Here is an 18,164-nt window from a genome sequence, read left to right on the forward strand (position 1 = left end):
GTTTTTCTTTTATCGACAAGAAGGATACTATTTCATCAAGCAAATATTGAAATCTGTCCAAAACTTTACCAATGCTAAGCCATCTCACTTCAGTGTAATAAAGAATTTCATAGAAGTCACTTTCAATTTCTTTCAAAAATTCAACAAACTGTCGATGGTTTACGGCACGTCCTCGAATAAAATTCACAACTTTGGTCACAACAGTAACGACGTGATTCAGTTTTAAAACCTTTCTGCATAGCACTTCTTGATGAATAATGCAGTGCAAAAATAATATATCGTGTTCTGGTTGTAACTTTTTTACTTTGTTGCTGTAAAGTTTACAGCATGCGTAATGTTTAAATCGTATCAAAATCACAAAATATATTGTTTTTGCATTACTGTAACGTGTGCCTTTATGATGATTTTATAACTCCCGCCCTGCGTGAACGTTAACATATAAGATAGTTGAAATAGTTTTGAAAGCACGATAGTTTAATTTCTAATGCATAACTGGATACAAAAAACATTAAGAGCGGATATAAAAAAAAAAAACATTAATGTAGAAAATATGGTGATCTATTTTTGGTACATACACATACGGTATTTGTAAATATTTTTAATTCAAAGATAAAACACTATATATATATTTTTTTTAAATATTAATTTGCTAGAGATTTTTATTTAAAAACTTGATTAATTTATAGCTACTCGTAATACCAAATAAGAGAAGGATAAAGACAATTCTCCGGTACTAGTGCTGATTATTTGATTTTAGATAATCGACAATAAGTACTTATCAACGTAATTTCATGTGTGTATTCGTTCGGTGTAATGTGCTGACTTATAATTTTGATACTTCAACACATTTTACTTTGGAGATATATTTCGGGACATTTAAAAGTATACTCGTTATATTATAGAGTTAGAGCATATATTTGATCGATTAGTCTGTACCGCTATTTTTCAGTAAAGGCGTATGTATATGAAATGCTAGCAATAGCTCGAGGGTCTCCTACGGACCTTGCGTACTTCCGACCATAGTAGTACCCCCCTCCTGCTTCATTAACATAAACTTATTACCAGCGCCAGCCTTTATTTTCATTTTCACAGTCTATAATTAAACTAATAAACCGCAACAGTCAGAACAGCGGGCTTAGCCTTGTGTGATAAGAACATGAAGAAGAGGTATAAATTAAAACACGTAAACAGTTAATTATGAAATAGGGATCTCTACCTAGCGGGCGGCGTCTCTACTGTTTATGCGGTTTCATAGTTTACGATATATGCTGCACTATCCACAAAGCCTGCACATTGTTCTACAGTCTATTGTTTTGCATCCCGGACTAAACACAAGGCCTATGATTAGATGTATACCTACATTAACTTAGTACATACATATATATATATGGTTCGAGAGTAATATTTGTAATTCCGCCTACAGCAAACGGTCCCATTTCCAGCGCTCCAATTGGCTTATGAGAAGCGTATTTCGAAACACTGTAGATCGCGAGGTGACATGGAATATTGCCAAATGGTATACGAAGAAAGCTGTAGCAGTGTCTTGCTGTGGTGACAAAATGTGGGAGGTTACAAAAATATACAAAGTAAAAAACGTGTTTTGATAGTTGCGAGACAAGCGGGTCGTTACTAGCCCAACGCCCACAGCATGCGAGCCGCTGTGTGTTGGAGGTGCTGTGAAAGCAGCGATTCGCTGATGTCATCAAAATAAAGTGAAACATAGACGAGCATATTGAATCGTAAACGGGTGACGCCGCAGACGTGGGGATATCTTACAAGCCCGGCCCGATCCTGTAGTCGGTGCGTTTTATCTCTTGATCGCGTTCAGTCGAGCATCAAAAGAAAAATACAGGGGAAATATTAAGGAACGAGTGCCTTTTATTTAGCTCAATTATCTGCTTTATAAAACGGTTTCGTTGAAAAACGTTTGCTCAGTTATTATTCATAAAAGAATTTAAGAATACATTACGGTACTTCAGAATACTTTAACTTTTTGCTACGTAGTAGTGGAATTATTATTTTTTGTAGTTATACTTCTTTAGGCGCGTTATGAAAAATTGATGAGAGTGAAATTTTACGATGCGTGCGCACCGTGACACAAAATTAACAGAATGAAGTTGTCCACTAAATCGCTCATTAAAATACGACCGACGTAACTTGTCGAGTCTGAATATAGCCACAGGTGAACTTTCCGAACCGTACCGAGAATTACCGAATTTATACGATGTCAAGAAAAGGGATGTCCAATATGCGTGTTTGAGGATGTTGTTTAATCGATTTTAATTCAAATTGATTAAAATTTAAATAAAAATAAAATTAAAATAAAGTATAACTTCTTACGCGCGTACATAAATACACGCACCCTTTTTACTCGTTAAACCGTATGTATATTCTGTTGATAAAATGGGTGTATTCGACTTTTGTGCATAGTTATCCGATAAACTTCTCAGCCTCGGGCGTTACAGTGACAGAGGTGCGCGGTTACATGTCGGGTTAAATTTTTATCGCGTCCATTCGCTCGAAATATTCCGGCGTTATCACTCAACTGAACAAAACTTTGATAAAACTATATCGCGTAACGACACCGTCGGATTTGCATTGATAAGTTTTTTCTTGCAAAACGTTTGATTGAGTTTGATTTTATGATGACTGTAATTGTTTTTGTAATTAGTTGTAGAGCTGACGGCTTATTATTGTCGGAGCCCATATTCACTACGAAATCAATGTCGTTGACGATACTGAGACTTGACCCGTATTGTACCTTATAAATATTAATGTATTTGTCCATTATGTTATTATAGTTATTCAGAAAATAGTAACTTAATCGTTATTTACAGAATAGCAACGAATCATTACAATGTAAATACAAAGAGTAAATGAAGGCTGCGAGGGTAATCCGTCATACGTAATAAATAAACCAGTCTAAGCGGCGAGTCATCGCCCTCTTCATTATGTTAGAACGATGGCAATTCTCATACAATAGGTAGTGCATGATCGACACTGGCGGCAACGAAGTTGACGTCACTCCAAGTTAGCCTTGGGATTGAGGTCGGCGAGCGGAATAGCGCCGTCCAAATGTCGCCTTGAGGGGGTGATCTTGTTCAAGCGGAAAATAGTAAAAAATCTTTGCTTTTTATTCATGTCTTTTGAATAATTTAAGTAGAAAAACAGGGAATCTTACCTTGATACTATCGTAGCAGGCGGTGACTCTTCCATTCTGCACCTCAACGGTAGCCGGGGGATGCGCAAATTTGCATTCAGTATCTGGTCGCGAGCACTTATTCCGCTGGAACTCCCTGCATACTTCGAGTTGTAACCAGCGGGAGTCCTTGCCGTTCAGCAAGCTGTTCATGTTCACCATGGTGGCCATTGTTGGCTATGTCTTCAAAGGAGGCGGTTTTCGCGCGCACTTTTACGCAGTGCGAGTGCGGCGCATAGGCAGTGACAGCGGGCGAGCGCGACGGCGCGCTCTTTGCATGCACTTCTCACACTGGTTTGTCGCAAACTACTCTTGGCCACTGGAGGCTCTCGCGCACCCTCACTATCACACACTACTGCACACGCGAGAAATATACTTCCGCAGCGGGAGACGCGCGGATACGATGATAGTTACTAACTAATTGATTAATCCTTACAATTAAGTTAGAATTAAAGACACCGACGTTGCAAGCTTATAGAGGCGAGTATTAAATTATTGTTATCACACGCGTTTTTATAGATATTGACTGATGAGTTTAGTAGAGGGCGAGCTGTGCTTGGTGCGCGAGCATTGCGGCGGCCGGTGTGGGTCTGGGCTGGCGACGGTGGGGCGCGAAAAAAGCTAGATTAGCGGCTCGGCGGTCAGCGAGCAAGCCGGTGCGGTGCGGGGCTCAACTCTGCGAACAACAAAACACACTGGTTACTCTCCGGGCCTTTCGCCCCGGAGCCAAGCACAAGCGGCTACCGGGTTAGCAAGCGTGCGCGTGGACCGCTCTTAGGTCCGCACACGGTCGGCGTAATCCACCACAAAATGTTAAAAGGCAGCAGGTTTGAGGAACGTTGAATCCAGTTCAGTAATAGTGTAAAATATTTTTTTATAGATAAACGGTGTTCCATAAATACCAATTCAAAGTTATGGCCAGAATTCGAAATAATTTAATAATTTTTTGTTTTTTTTTGTTTCTTCCTGTTGTTATTATTTTGCCAATATGAACATAATATGTATTTGCCTGTTGATTATTCATATATTCATTTGTAGAATTTTAAATTAAATACTAGACAGCTTTTGCATTACCAAGTTTATTCTGACACTTATGGAAAATAACAATCATAATATTTATTCATTAGAAGTTTTGAAACTAAAACAGTTAGCATCTATTTTTACATATACGAATGCAAAATATTACTTTTACATTTTAGAATGGTTTACGCAACACGTTTTTTCATAGAATTGGTTACAAGTTTAAAAAAATGGCCATATAAGTTTGACGTGGTATTTACAGCTGGTATTTTTTTGTAATTTATGTTTGCATGAAGTATAGCACCTTAACAAACATAATATATCGACCTCAAATCTGCTGTCTCAACTTATTTTACAGACATATACATATATTAAAAATTACTTGTAAAATATAAAATTCACATTACTAGTTCATTAATATCAAAGGGTTTTACCGTGATTGCTTTTTGATTAGCCTTAGAATAATCATATGCACCCTTACCAATAGTAGATTTATAGAACATACTGCAATGACAACACCATACATATCGTAAATTTGATTAATATAAAAATGTATTGCTGTTCGTTAGTCTCGCTAAAACTCGAGAACGGCTGAACCGATTTGACTAATTTTGGTCTTGAATTATTTGTGAAAGTCCATAGAAGGTTTAAAAGGTAGATAAATATGAAAATGCTCGCAATTAAATAAAAATAACAATTTTGTTTTTCCTTTGATGTGTCCCGTCGGACCGATTCCTTTTGTTTGTTTTAAGTTTATTTTATACAAAAGTTTAGGTCTTTTATTTATCGATTGAGGCACTACGAAGTCTGCCGGGTCAGCTAGTTTGTTTAATAATAAGGAACTTAATTTTTGTTTTTGTCATTTTAATATGAAGATGTACGTCAGTCGGAAGACTATTCTGGTGAAAAAATCCGTGTGGGCGCCAGTAGACACGTCACGGTTTGGGGCCGAGAACAGGGAAAAATTTGTGAAACCAAATCCTATCGTAATGCGCTATTTAAAGCATAACCCGGTTGAAAATAACTCGTGTGCCGCAACGCAGCGTCGCGCTTCTCTATCGTGCATATAAATCTTGAAATTTTATTTTCGATATTGATGCAACGATAATTTTTTTTATAGTAAGAGTTGCGCTGTTTCCGACTTCATTAGGATCGAAAACCAGTACTCTAGTGCCAGAACAGTTTATTCTTTACTTCTAATAATTTATTTGGTACCTACGTCAAGTTTACAACGTGTTTAAATATTAGATACGAAACAGCAGTTTATTCATAATAATAAGTAAGAAAACATAAAAAATATGTTTTCAAATTGTTTTTTTTTTGAAACACTCAATTCTCACAATGAAATTACTTTAGCTTTTGTTCGAAGATGGGCATTAAGACAATAGATATTCAAACATCTGGCTGTTTTGTTAATGTAACAGAACATCGTTCTGCTATTTAATTCAACTGAAATGTCCTACACAATTTGATGAGAATTAGGCAAATTGTTTCTATTGAAATTATAATGCTCAGTCTGCCTCGTAGTCAATGTTGTTTAATCTAGAAAAGTGTCTGTGAGAAATAGATGTAAGTAGACGAAATAACAGGTTCTCCTAGACAAAATTACATTAGGGCCGATCGCTCGTTGTGATACCTTGCGCAATACGTGTTTATTCAGTGAACGGAAGTAGAATCTTTGGAGAATATCGTCGTCTGATTCGTATTAAGTCGTGGCGATAGCGTAGCTTCTTTGGTACTCGACACGCACGGAGAAGACGTTCAATAACCGAGTGAAAAGATTACTAAGAGCAATCAGACGGAAGCGAATCTAAATAAGAATCTCGTGAGAGCGGCTGGGGACAGAGGGGGGTTGGGAGAAGGGAGAAAAAACAGTCGGTCGAAAGCGGGTCCTTTGTGAGATCGTCGAGCGTCTCGATCAAGTTACCATCGAACAATTTATCTGACGGATTTAATATAATAACCAACCCGAAAACCGCAATAAACTTTTTTTTTATATATAACAGTGATTACCAAATTTGCTTAATCGTCCCCAAACTAAGCGTCCGCATCCACGGTCTTGACCGGGGTTCGAACCTGGGTCTCCCTCTAACGGAGGGCGCTCTCACCACTGAGCTATCAAGACATATAGAATGCGACGAATACGCTTGGAGTCGTTATCCGTTTCTAAATAAAATGAATACAATATTTGTTGTGTATATAAATTTACTGCAATTTTCGGAGTAACAAAATGAACGATTTCATTGTGACTGTGATTGTTCCTAGCTGTTATGAAACTGCAACGAGCTGAAATATGAAAGTGAATGTATTACTTCACGGCATTTGAAGGTTTTGTAATTCGCGCTCTAATGAAGTGGAATAGAAATCGGATAAGGTCGTATTATACATGTGATATTTACAGATTAAGCATACGAGTATATCATGTGATATACGATGTATTTAAGTAGTAATTCGTATTCTAGACAATATTAGAAACTTGAAAATGTAATTTAGAAGAAGTGCAGTCGAGTAGTCGACGTTCGTTTTCGGGTTCTACTTATACATTTTTCCACTTTAAGACTATCGTCTTCTAAAATAGAGACTGGTTAATATCTCCGCACGATCACAGACTCATAGACAAAAACTTGACAGCGGCAAGGTCATTGGACAACTAGTGCGACAGCGGAAAGCAGGGTAACCTGACCTTGGCTGTGTGTCTCGGTCCACCGCAAATGCGGATGCAAAAACAACCTATATAGATTAAAGTTTTTCATTGTTTCCATTCGAAAGACAGTATGAAATGAAACTTGGAGTTCTTTTATTTGCGGTTTGAATCAGTTGATTTACCTACTCTGAGTTCAGAAATATTCACGTATATTCGATGAGAAACACAGAATTACAGTATTGAAAATATTTAGCTACATTATATTGGTTTTGAGTAGGTAATTTTAATCAGTAGCCCGTGAGATTATGTAACAAATAATTTCAAATCATACAATAAGAATTAAGTTAAGGCTCGCATGTGTTAAGTCTCGTAGTGATGTCACCATTTATTATTCTTCGCTCCCGTCTCCATATTTGCGGGCAGCGTGAGTAATGTTGACTCATGTCTTTAAGGAAAAAAGTGGTATACAATATGGCAATACAAATTAAGCGTTGCTTTTTTTAAATTTAAATGTAATAATAATTAATTTTGAAAGGACAAACGTGACTATCAACATTAAAAAATTTCAACTCGTGTGCAACTCCGTGTAAAGATTTACTTGGAGCACGTCGGTACACCATGACTGCCAAAACAAAGGCTATTGTTTTACGTGCGCCGAGCAAAGGAGATCGCAACTATACTGCTACTTTAGCATTCTGGACGTGTGCGGAGCACATTTAGCAGTCCCCTAGGGCGACGGCAGACTGGTAATTAGCAAGAGAGGCGAAAAATTTGCGACGGCTTAAATTTACGAGGCGCAAATTACACAATTCCAGCGCTATCGCTGCAGCATGGCCGTTAATGTGCACGCCTTATCGAACGTGGAGCTCCCTGTGTTTGGGAGTCGACATGATAGCGGTGAAACAGTGCCATTATATTACAATAATATAGGCACATGCCCATTCGAAAATACTTTTTATATTGGATTCTTTTTAACTTACTTTGGGCATTAAATATCTTGGTCTGAACAAGAATGTTTCCAATAATTTGGTAGGTAATTACAGTTTGTTCATTACTAAACTTTTAATTTTCTTTGACGCGTGATTGTAACTAGTAAGTACTTCGCTTGTCATTGATTAATGTGTTGGCGTTATCATTTCCTACGGATAAGTTGCGTCCGTATAATTTCACTCTGATAAGATAAGGTTGATAAGAGCGAAACACATTTTATTTTTGTATGTTGGAGACTGTTTTTTTTTTTAATATTAAGGTGTTATAAATCGTATGTAGTGTTCAGATTAGGTGTGCTGAACGGTATCTGGAGTCCTATGGGTTTGTCAGGAGTAAATTTAAGATAAAACTTTGTATTAAAACAAAGTAGGACAGACTGTCTGTTGGTGACAAGTTTTATTGTTAAAACAGGTAGGTAGCCGGACCCACCCTTCCGGTAACGATTTTGTACCCTTCAAATATACTATTGTTAGATACAGATTTGACAATTCACAATGTGCATCGTGTCTGATTTTTTAAATTCTCTTGTTTGATTATGTGTTTTCAAATTGTACAAAAAAATCTGGTATTACATAGGTATATTTCTTCTAATAATAACTCGGACAAAATGACATCATTCATGATAAGTTTGAGGTAAAAACGCTACGAGGCCACAGAAACATTGTTAAAATTGGAACATTCGACTAGGTATTATAATTTAATAAGGAAACGGGTAAGTTATTACATTCAAATTCACTAGATGACATAAATCCCGTGAAAAAATATTCTGCAAAATTTCTGTGAAAATATATCCTTTGATCAAAACATTGCTTGAGCAATGATGATACAAAGTCTTATCTTATTAAAGAAGATGATAAATTTACTGATAGAGTTTTTGATGTAATCAGCCCATTTTTTAAGTTAGGTACCGTAGAACGTAAAAACCGCTTATTAATTATCTTAAGCAAGTAAATGATTTTAAGAGGGTACTGAATGAAAAAAAAAGAAGTTATATAATCCGGTTTACAAGTGAATAGTCTAACACTCAAGTGATTAAAGTAGGAAACTTATTTATAAGAGAAAAAATGGTATATAGCAAGGGAACGTGGCACAAGTTGAAAAACTACCAATAATAGATAGCTACATAATATAATAATGTGAGATGACGAGAATTAGGGAAGAAAGTTTTGAAAGGGAATTAGAGGGCAGAGTTCTACTTGGCATAACTTTTACATTATAAGCAATGGCGATGAAAGCTTTGAGCCGTTGATCGTGGAGAGTGGCACAGCCCGGATATCACATAGGGTCGAATCAAGGCGAAAGCTCTCATGCGGACCAAAGTTGTCCATATTGAAGAGAGCGGATTAAATCACCACTAAGACATACCACCCCTCACTGATCGAATTTTGGCCGTCGAATTTCGGAAATCACAAAAACGACTCCGTGCACTTGTTTAAAAACACTAATTAAATTTCACGTTTACTAAAAACGCACTAGCATAATTCACAAAATAACACGATGTTACACTCATTTATTTCGCGAATTCCGAATTTCGACGAAAAGACGTGCCTCATTAAATTGAACGAGCGTTACACTTACATGATGAGGGGTAAAACAAGCCGGGTAAAGGGAGCTTATAAAATGTCCAAAGTCAAATCATATTAAGATGCACGTAAGTTAGGAGAAGTATATCGTTGGTAGCGTAGAAGGTCGCGGTTCGCGGCCACAGCGGGGCGGCACGCGTCGTGATCGGGACACGAGTGCGGTGCACAGAGCGGCGCGAGTCACACAAGCACAAGCAGAGTCGGCGGGCGACTGACGGGAGACGAGCGGGGGCTGGTGCTGCGCGCGCACCCCTCTCTGCGGACCCCGTGCCTCACCCCGCGACTGACGCCAGCCGGCCGCCTTATCACGCCGTGCGGCGCGCCGTCGCTTCCTTTCTCCTCATGCAGTTGCGAGCTTTTCGCCACTGCTATACTTCCGCCCGCCCTCTACATTTTTGACCGGTCAACGTATTGTAACTAGTACTAAACTCGTACAATATTCTTGTTTAAAAACATATTTTTCTAACTTCAATCTTCTCATTTAACAATAATTCATTATAGAACCCTTCATATCAGACTTTTAATTAATATAAATAGGGCATTTTATAATTTTGTTAACTGAAAGCTTAACATATTTCGGCCTGTCAGAACTTTGCAGACTGCTAAAACTAGTATGTATAGAACAAAGGAAGCTTTTGATTTCTGACGTGCAGCGTTGCAAAATTCAAGTTTGCAACATGACTTGTACCTGTCTTTGGGGCAAACTCGGCAGAAGGAGACGGGAATATCGAGTGCAAGCGAGTGCGGAACAGTACAAGCGACCACGGACGCAGACGAAGAGCGGCGAAAGTCGCTGCAGAACAAGTTTGCGTGCGGCGCGTGACCCGCTCGAGGACACGCTTACTTGGGCCAGTTCCTAATGCAACACACATTTAAAAAGGTTATCGAAACTATAACGTTTCGAACCTTTAAATTTGAAGCGTGTCATGACTATGTAGAATATTTTTATGTTGTGCCGCAACAAAAATGTTTGAAACGCTATTTCATTAGACTTCATTAATTCTCCACTGTAGTGTACCTAAACTTGATAAATTTCATTGGACAACATGAAAAAAAATTGACAAGAGCAACTTTTAATATCTATACTAATATTATAAATCTGAAGACTTTGTTTGTTTGAACGCGCTAGTCTCAGGAACTACTGGTCCGATTTGAAAAATTCTTTCAGTGTTAGATAGCCAATTTATTGAGGAAGCCTATAGGCTATATAACATCACGCTAAGACCAATACAAGCGGAGCACCAATAAAGAATGATTCAAAATCGGGGTTTTTTCCCTTTTGAGAGCTTCCGCTGCGTGCGCTACAGAAACGATTAAAGTTTCGCTAAAATAATGAATGTATAACAGAATTGTTCCCCTTTAAAAGATCTAAAAAAAGTCCGCGACAGCATATGTCTATATGTTAAGGTTGGCACACTATAACGTTTTTATGCTAACCAAATTTGTTCTAAAATAAAGCATTATTTGTGAACTATTCAACGCGCACGAAGTCGCCAGCAAAATCTAATTAGATGGATGAATGAGATGATATTTTTTTGTGTTATTACCGGATGCATTATATATGCATAAACAAAGTGATGACATCAAATGGAAGGACTTGGAGGAGGCCTTCACCATGTTTCATGGGTTCCTGCCAAACATAAGTGAAGAAAAAGTGTGTGTGTCCGCTCCGACGCACGACTGGAGTTTACTGGATATAAAAAATTAAACGAAACAATACGAGAAATAGTTCTATATTACGACAACACGATACACTACAGATTATTAACAAATTAACGAGACACAAAACAAACGACTAACAAATATATGAAAATACAATAATGAGAGAAACGCGCGATCAGTACGAGGCTTTGTGGCGGACTGCCGGCGCAGCAGCCCGGCGCGCATTTCGTGTGACATGCGCATAACGCATTTCGTGTGACATGCTAGTACGATTTTGGTCCCCATAATTTTCATACCCCGGGCCTATATATGTAAATCGATTCTAAAGGAGTAAACTCCAAAAATAAAATTATTAAATACCTATTTATTTTGTATTTTAGCAGGCTTTTTATTTTATTTTATTTTATAAACAAAGTGATGAATATTTTTTTTAAGAAAAGCATATTGTTTCGATGAAGGCGGAGATCGGCTGGGCGTGCAGCGATGGCGGGCGGCGGTCACGACGCGACGTGTGCCAGTTTTTGCGGCGCGCCCGCCACCAAGCGTGACGTCTAAAAGCTCGTTTATACGCTTCTTATAACCATTTGACTTGAAATACATGCTGTTTTTTACTTAACTATAATCTCAATAATGCAGAGCTGCAAAGCATTTGTTGTAAATTCTCGGTCATCGGCCTAGCGAGGCCAATACATTGTTGTTATCTTTGGACAATGTACATTTGAAAATTTCAAGAAATGTTTTCCGGATTTTAAATATCTACAATTTTAGCGTTGTAAAATTGTAATGCCATTAAAAAAAGCAGCCATGATAGTGTTTTATTAATTGATATTAATATTTAAATTTCAATACTCCATTTTTTTTAAATCATTGACATTAAATAATAAGAGCAATTAAAGCATTTTTACTATACCTACATTTTATTGAAGTAAATATTTTGAACATTATATTACTCGTATTATTGACAGATTTAATACGAGTATTACAGAAATTGGTATTAATTTTGATGTTCTAGTATTTTACATTAAATTAAACCTCTTTACCGATAATCCGATATCAATATTGTCATTGACGTCATTGACATTTTAATGTACAATTAGCAAACATGTAGTAATAAAAACGATACATTTATCCCGCTATCTTACAAATGTTCAAGAATTGCGTGTACCTACAGCATTTACATTACATGTAATCTTTGTCCGGTCCGGTTCGTCATATACAGCAGCTTCATAACAGTTAATACAAATAGGTTTTTTTAGAAAATATTTTTTCTCATATTGACACAGATTTTCTGTGACTAATTAATTAAAGAAGGACTGCGCTTGTAAATTTATTTATTCGCGTGTCAGGTTTACTGCGCTTTGATTAGCCGACTGCGTTGATATTTAGTAGGTTTTACCGAAACAATTCCGTGCACAGTAATCGACTGGTTTCAATTAGTTTTTTTTTTTTAAATCTTTATTTAAGGAGACTATTCACCTAGTGAATATGCAACTCCATTATGCAACAAAAGAGGGTAACAAAATAATTATGTAAAAAATAAGGGAAACTTTTATCGTCTCTGAAGGTGTTTTTTGTTTTTTGATTGTTGTTTCAAATCATCGTTTCGCCTACACACTCCGGCATAATGTGAAAACCATCTTCCACTACACTATAAAGTTTTTATTTGCAAAACGAACCTCTGTCAAGAACAGGAGAACGGTATAGAAATATATAATTTTTTATTGATAGGATGATAAGAGATAGGACGATACTAACAAACAGCTGTTAGGTCGTGGTGCTTGCTGGCAATGCATGCCGACCGAGTCGTAACGCCACGCGACGCTAATATTACATCGCACAGTTTATCCAAGTGTTAAGCTGCTAGACATCCATTGTTTCACATAACAGTCACGCTCTATACGCTGCTTTGTTCGTATGTATTATTTTAATGAACATTTCCAAAATGCATCAGACGTTCTTGTTTTATAAGTTTACAAATAATTAATGGACGTTACGCTACGTTGGCAGAATTCGAAATCGAGAGAAGTTAGAGAGGTCATCGAACTGGCTTTATTCGCGAGCCAGCAAAAAATGCACTGAGTGAGCCCGACCCACGCCGAACGCAGTTCTCACACACTCACATTGTCCATGCTTGTAACTTAAGATAGTCTATAAGTCTGACGCATACAACGTACAAGATACGTCCGATAGCTACATACATACAATCCTAAGTGTTTCTCTCTTGTATTGGAGAATGCCCTGAAAATAATATTTATGTCTTAGATGGAAGGCGCTTACATCTTTCCTTTTACTTTGCCCGTCATAATCACTTTGTCCAAGTTATCTGACTGTCGGCGGGCAATATGACCGAAGTAGCTGAGGATCCTCTGGTAACCGATTGTTAAGAGCCTGACTCGGATGCGAAGCTGATCCAGGATAGATTTATTTTTCCTCTTGGCCGTCCATGGAATTCGGAGCATTCGTCTCCCGACCACATTTCAAATGCGTTTATTTTCTTGCGCTCGGATGCTCTAATTGTCCAGGACTCTGCCCCGTAGGGAAAGGTTGAGAAAACTAGGGTTCGGACGAGTCTCATTTCCATCGTCCATGGGACAGAAATGTTAATAAATTAACATTTGGGATTTCACAAAGTAAGGTAGGTTTATCTGTTTAAAAAAACATTTTTGTTGACAGGTGTATCACTTGAGAACAACTAGACCAATTAGGTTTTTTGTAATATGTAGCTTGCAGTACAAGGTTTTTAGAGCAAGTAAAAAAAATATAAATTCTCAATAAAACAATTATTGAAATTTACACAGCACAACGTCTGTCGGCCAGTACACAACACAATTTATCAAAGTCATATGATTCTAATTATTTATTAAATGTGTCATTGCCCTTAATTCTCCGTTTGCTACATTATTTCTCATGAAGATAAACTGTCGTATTAAAGAAGTAGCGGAGGTGCGCACCCACGTTTATTATCACCACATTGAATTACTAACGCAAGCGTTGGTTTTCCTGTTCCTAAATCTATTTTACGCCCACAAGTAAACAAATAAATGAGAGAAAAATATGCATGTGTGATTTGATATACATGTATATGTAACTGAAAAGTTATATTTACAGAAGACTAATAAAATTAAAATTAACATGTTATAATTTAATCAATTCTAAAGAATGTCAGATGAGTAATAATAGAAAACGTGTACACGGTGTGTGATCCGCGGGGGATCGTTTTGAGTACAATTTCGCCAGCAAAGAGGCTCCAATTCTCGGTCGACTGCCTTCTACAGTGTATCCACACACTAATTAAGCTAAATTAAATACACGAAGAATTTAGAAACTGGTTAACTTCCTTGAAGCGCAACGCTGTAATTGGCTAATCCCCGCTAGGCGCACTGTTTGTGATTTATCGTTTTGTTTTCATGTCACTTTTAAATTGATCAGACTTTAATCTAACTAAATTGCAAGTAATATAAAATTTATTATGTATACGTAGGTATTCCTTTACTATGTAATTGATTTTTTACGAACTACACTTGTAACTAAAGCATAATTCGGATTTTATTTATTCGTTTTCAATGTTGTTTAACGCAGCCTATAAAACTTGAGAGCTAATGATTCGTAAAAATCCAATCCTTTTACCGGTGCGCGTGGTAGATATTTCAGATATCCGCCTGTCTGCAAGTCATTTTAACGTATAAATTACTCTTCTTTCTTAAAAAGTTGCCTTAGTATATTTAAAAAGAAAGGAGTCTCACAATTATACAAATTAGACGCATTGAATTGTTAAGAGAATTGTGGACGACTTCTTAGCATTGCGGTGTCAAGGTTTAATTAAAAGCATCGAGGCATAGTCGCGCTCTTGGGCCTTACTCGAAGCCAGAGTTCACGCTTGCTTGATGACTGCGCATAAACGTTAATTAACTCACTCCATCGACTTAACATCGGTTCTCTATCTCTACTCATATTTAGATTAAGTGAATTTCTTACAAGGAGTTACTTACTACACGTTGAACAGTACCCGTCCTTTTCTTTTTTTGTGGTCTTGTCAGCGATTTCCGGCTTTTCGAATTTCGTTTCGAATGGGTTTCCCCGTCTCTGGTTGATCCACGTACTGAAATAGGTTCCGGATCCATGATACAGACGCGGAAATGAAAAACTTCTACTCGCATGTATTGATATTTGTTGCTTTCATTCGAACGAACCTATAAAATATTACGGGTTCTTGAATTCGTTCATTGAAAAACTTAATTTAATAAATTTTTTTTATTGCTTAGTTGGGTGGACGAGCTCACAGCCCACCTGGTGTTAAGTGGTTACTGCAGCCCATAGACATCTACAACGTAAATGCGCCACCCACCTTGAGATATAAGTTCTAAGGTCTCAGTATAGTTACAGCGGCTTCAAACAAATTTGTTTTAATTATCTTTTAATTGAACTTTGTTAGCAAAAAGGTATTTATAATAGTAACCAAATTATTTCCTTGGTAATAAAAAAGCAACGAGCGGCACGAGAAGAGCGCTAAGTGGCTTTTAAGGTCGCTTACCTCATCTCGCCGCCTCTACTCAGGCCAACTGTTCATGCACGATATTTACTCCATGACTCTTTGTTTATTTGATCCATTTCGGCTGTGATGTGCAACATTACAAAACATCAATTTCACAACGTATACCAGCAGGCCATGAACTGTTTCCAAACGTGGACTATATTAGTGAAAAAAAATACAAGTGTTTTTTTATATGAGATAAAATAGCAACGAAAAAAAAAAAACCGTGAGTCATAACATTAAAAACGTGAGCACAAAAGGCTCTTTGTGTGAAATAAAACGCCAATCATCGCGTTTCTCAGACAATCATTTGATAATAAAAGTACGGGCAGTAATCGAAATGGAATCACGCGCGTTTTGTTGAGTTCGATTATATTTCGAAAATTCGTTTTTAAATATAAATATATAAAACCCATAAATGTAAATACATGTTCAAAACAATATAGCATCAAAAGTTGAAGGATTACATATAATTTAATTTCAAATAAAATATCTTCGCGCAAATCGAGATTAGGCTGAGAGTAGGCTGCTTACGAATAAGCGGGTTGAACTGACATGCCAAGTGAAGCCTGACAAAGTTTACCTTATAAGTCGAGTCTTACAAGGTATACAATCAAGCTCGATTGTTCAACTGTTCAGATTTAAAGTCGTTGTTACACATGACGCTGATGAGCAGTTTTGCCTTTATGCCTTTAATTTGGAATCATTTTCGGCAGTCTGTCGGGCGAGTACAAGTCGGGTACTGAAAGCGTGACGTTATATGCGATGCGGTTTGACTCGGTTGCCGTGTCTCGTAAATAAGGGCGTCTCATTGTGGGCCATTATTAATGAATCTGCCACCCCGCTTCCCGCACCTCGTGCCCGCACCACTGCCGCTCCAAAGCCAAATAACAGGTGCGTCTAACCCCGTTCGCATAATCTATTTTCGATGTCTTATAAGCGTGCAGAGAAACGCTGGATGCGTTCTCTAAATATTCATACCATACGCTAGATATTTAAGATTTGTTTAGAGACGTCATCTGGTCGATATCACTGTTTTATATATAAGTGTTTGTTGTAGGTACATTTGTGCTCTTTATAACTGAGACCCTTTAAATATTTTGTTGCATTTTTGAGCACTTAAATTTATAAAACATTCGTTCTTTAAGAACATCGAGTCTCTATTTAATAAAATGACGAAGTAGATACGATATTTTTATTTATTAATGGCCCTGACATTTCAAATAGTTTCTGTGAATTTATTTAAAACTAGCTGAACCCGCCTGCTTCGCTGGGCATTTGAAATTAACATTATTATTTCTCACCCCCACAAACATTCTCATCATTATAGCCCCCGCAACTGATGTAGGGGGTCCAACACTCATATAAATATTAGCCTATCCATTAATTACATGTATTTTATACATGGATACCAAGTTTCAAGTCAATCGGATGCATAGTTCAGTAGTTATAACGGAACATCTGTAAAAACCACTGTAGATTTATATATTAGTATAGATTCCACCACTATAGTGAGCTACATTAAGTAGTTGTCTTACAGGGTTGCGCTGACAGGCCTTTCTGACTGCCGCTCTATTATGTATTCCTTGGAAAAGTGCTTTTCATATCATGAGCAGCGAGCGAGCCTCAGCGGAGCCACACAACGACGCGCACTCCCGCCTCGCAAGTGTATTATAACATTTGAATGACGCAATCGCAACATTGTTCTAAGCTCGGATTTGCGTGCACATCTCCCAGCTATCAGACTCGTTTAGAGTTGCTTTTGCTGACACAAGCACTTTATAATTCATAGTAGCTTACATTAGACGCGTACCTGATATTAAGTCCAAAACTGCCACAAATTGATTGCCGTTGCCATTGAAATTGATGCCACCGATCGCTTAGATAATTTACAGTCAAGATATAAATACCGCCGGAGTAACGTGGTAACATCTATTCCGCTTTTCAGACTAGCATAGTAAGCATGGGGAGATCGGAGGTCAAACCATGAAGATTCACAAAAAATATCACAATAAATTACAATGACATATAGAGAAAACAATGAGATTAGATTAAGCGAAATAGGTTAAAGAATGTGTGTATTGCTGGACACGTAAAATTTAGTACACACAAGGACGTTGTTGAGATGAAGTCCGAGAAAACACGAGGTCATAGTTGAAGACAACCAAATAAAGTTGAAATGTTATGAAGCAAATTGCGTGAATCACAAAGTGACGTAATGAAGGAAGTTACCACTTGCCAGTAGTCAGCCTACGCGCTCCCGCTTCGCCGACCGTACCGTAATAATGTTGGAAAAATATTGCTTTGATCCGGCCCCATTATTACTTAAACTGGTTAGATCTTCGCTACGGAGACCGAAGATTAACATAATAATTCCGGACGATAAATTTTTGCAATTTGGCTGTGCTACAATGTGGAATTTTTAAATGTTTATATTTCGAACAAAATTTGCCTTTCAGAGTTACGCAAGAACGGGATCTATCTTGACGAGATTCGAAGAAATATATTCAAATAAGGTTTGTCCTGAGTAGCGAT

The 18,164-nt window shown here is 37.4% G+C and overlaps 1 protein-coding gene across 31 annotated transcripts in view; it reads right to left on the bottom strand.

The window, feature by feature from the left end:
• Positions 1 to 18,164, bottom strand: part of mbl (splicing regulator muscleblind) — a 285,812-nt gene that overhangs the window by 55,947 nt on the left and 211,701 nt on the right. For 23 of the 31 annotated variants that reach the window (XR_003624770.2, XR_016325759.1, XR_016325765.1 and 20 more), the window contains exons 1-2: positions 9,432 to 9,647; positions 3,182 to 3,875 (exon numbers count right to left, since the gene is read on the bottom strand). Coding sequence is in view for 17 of the 31 variants with exons in the window: in XM_089740234.1 (XP_089596360.1) it covers positions 3,182 to 3,370 (189 nt within the window). In the remaining 14 variants the exon portion in view is untranslated. Of the gene's footprint in view, positions 1 to 3,181; positions 3,876 to 9,431; positions 9,648 to 18,164 lie in introns of those variants that run through there. The other 8 variants (XR_016325764.1, XR_016325763.1, XR_016325761.1 and 5 more) reach the window with 1 other exon arrangement.

This window comes from Bombyx mandarina, chromosome 04 (assembly GCF_030267445.1).
Source record: "Bombyx mandarina strain Sakado chromosome 04, ASM3026744v2".
Taxonomy (NCBI): domain Eukaryota; kingdom Metazoa; phylum Arthropoda; class Insecta; order Lepidoptera; family Bombycidae; genus Bombyx; species Bombyx mandarina.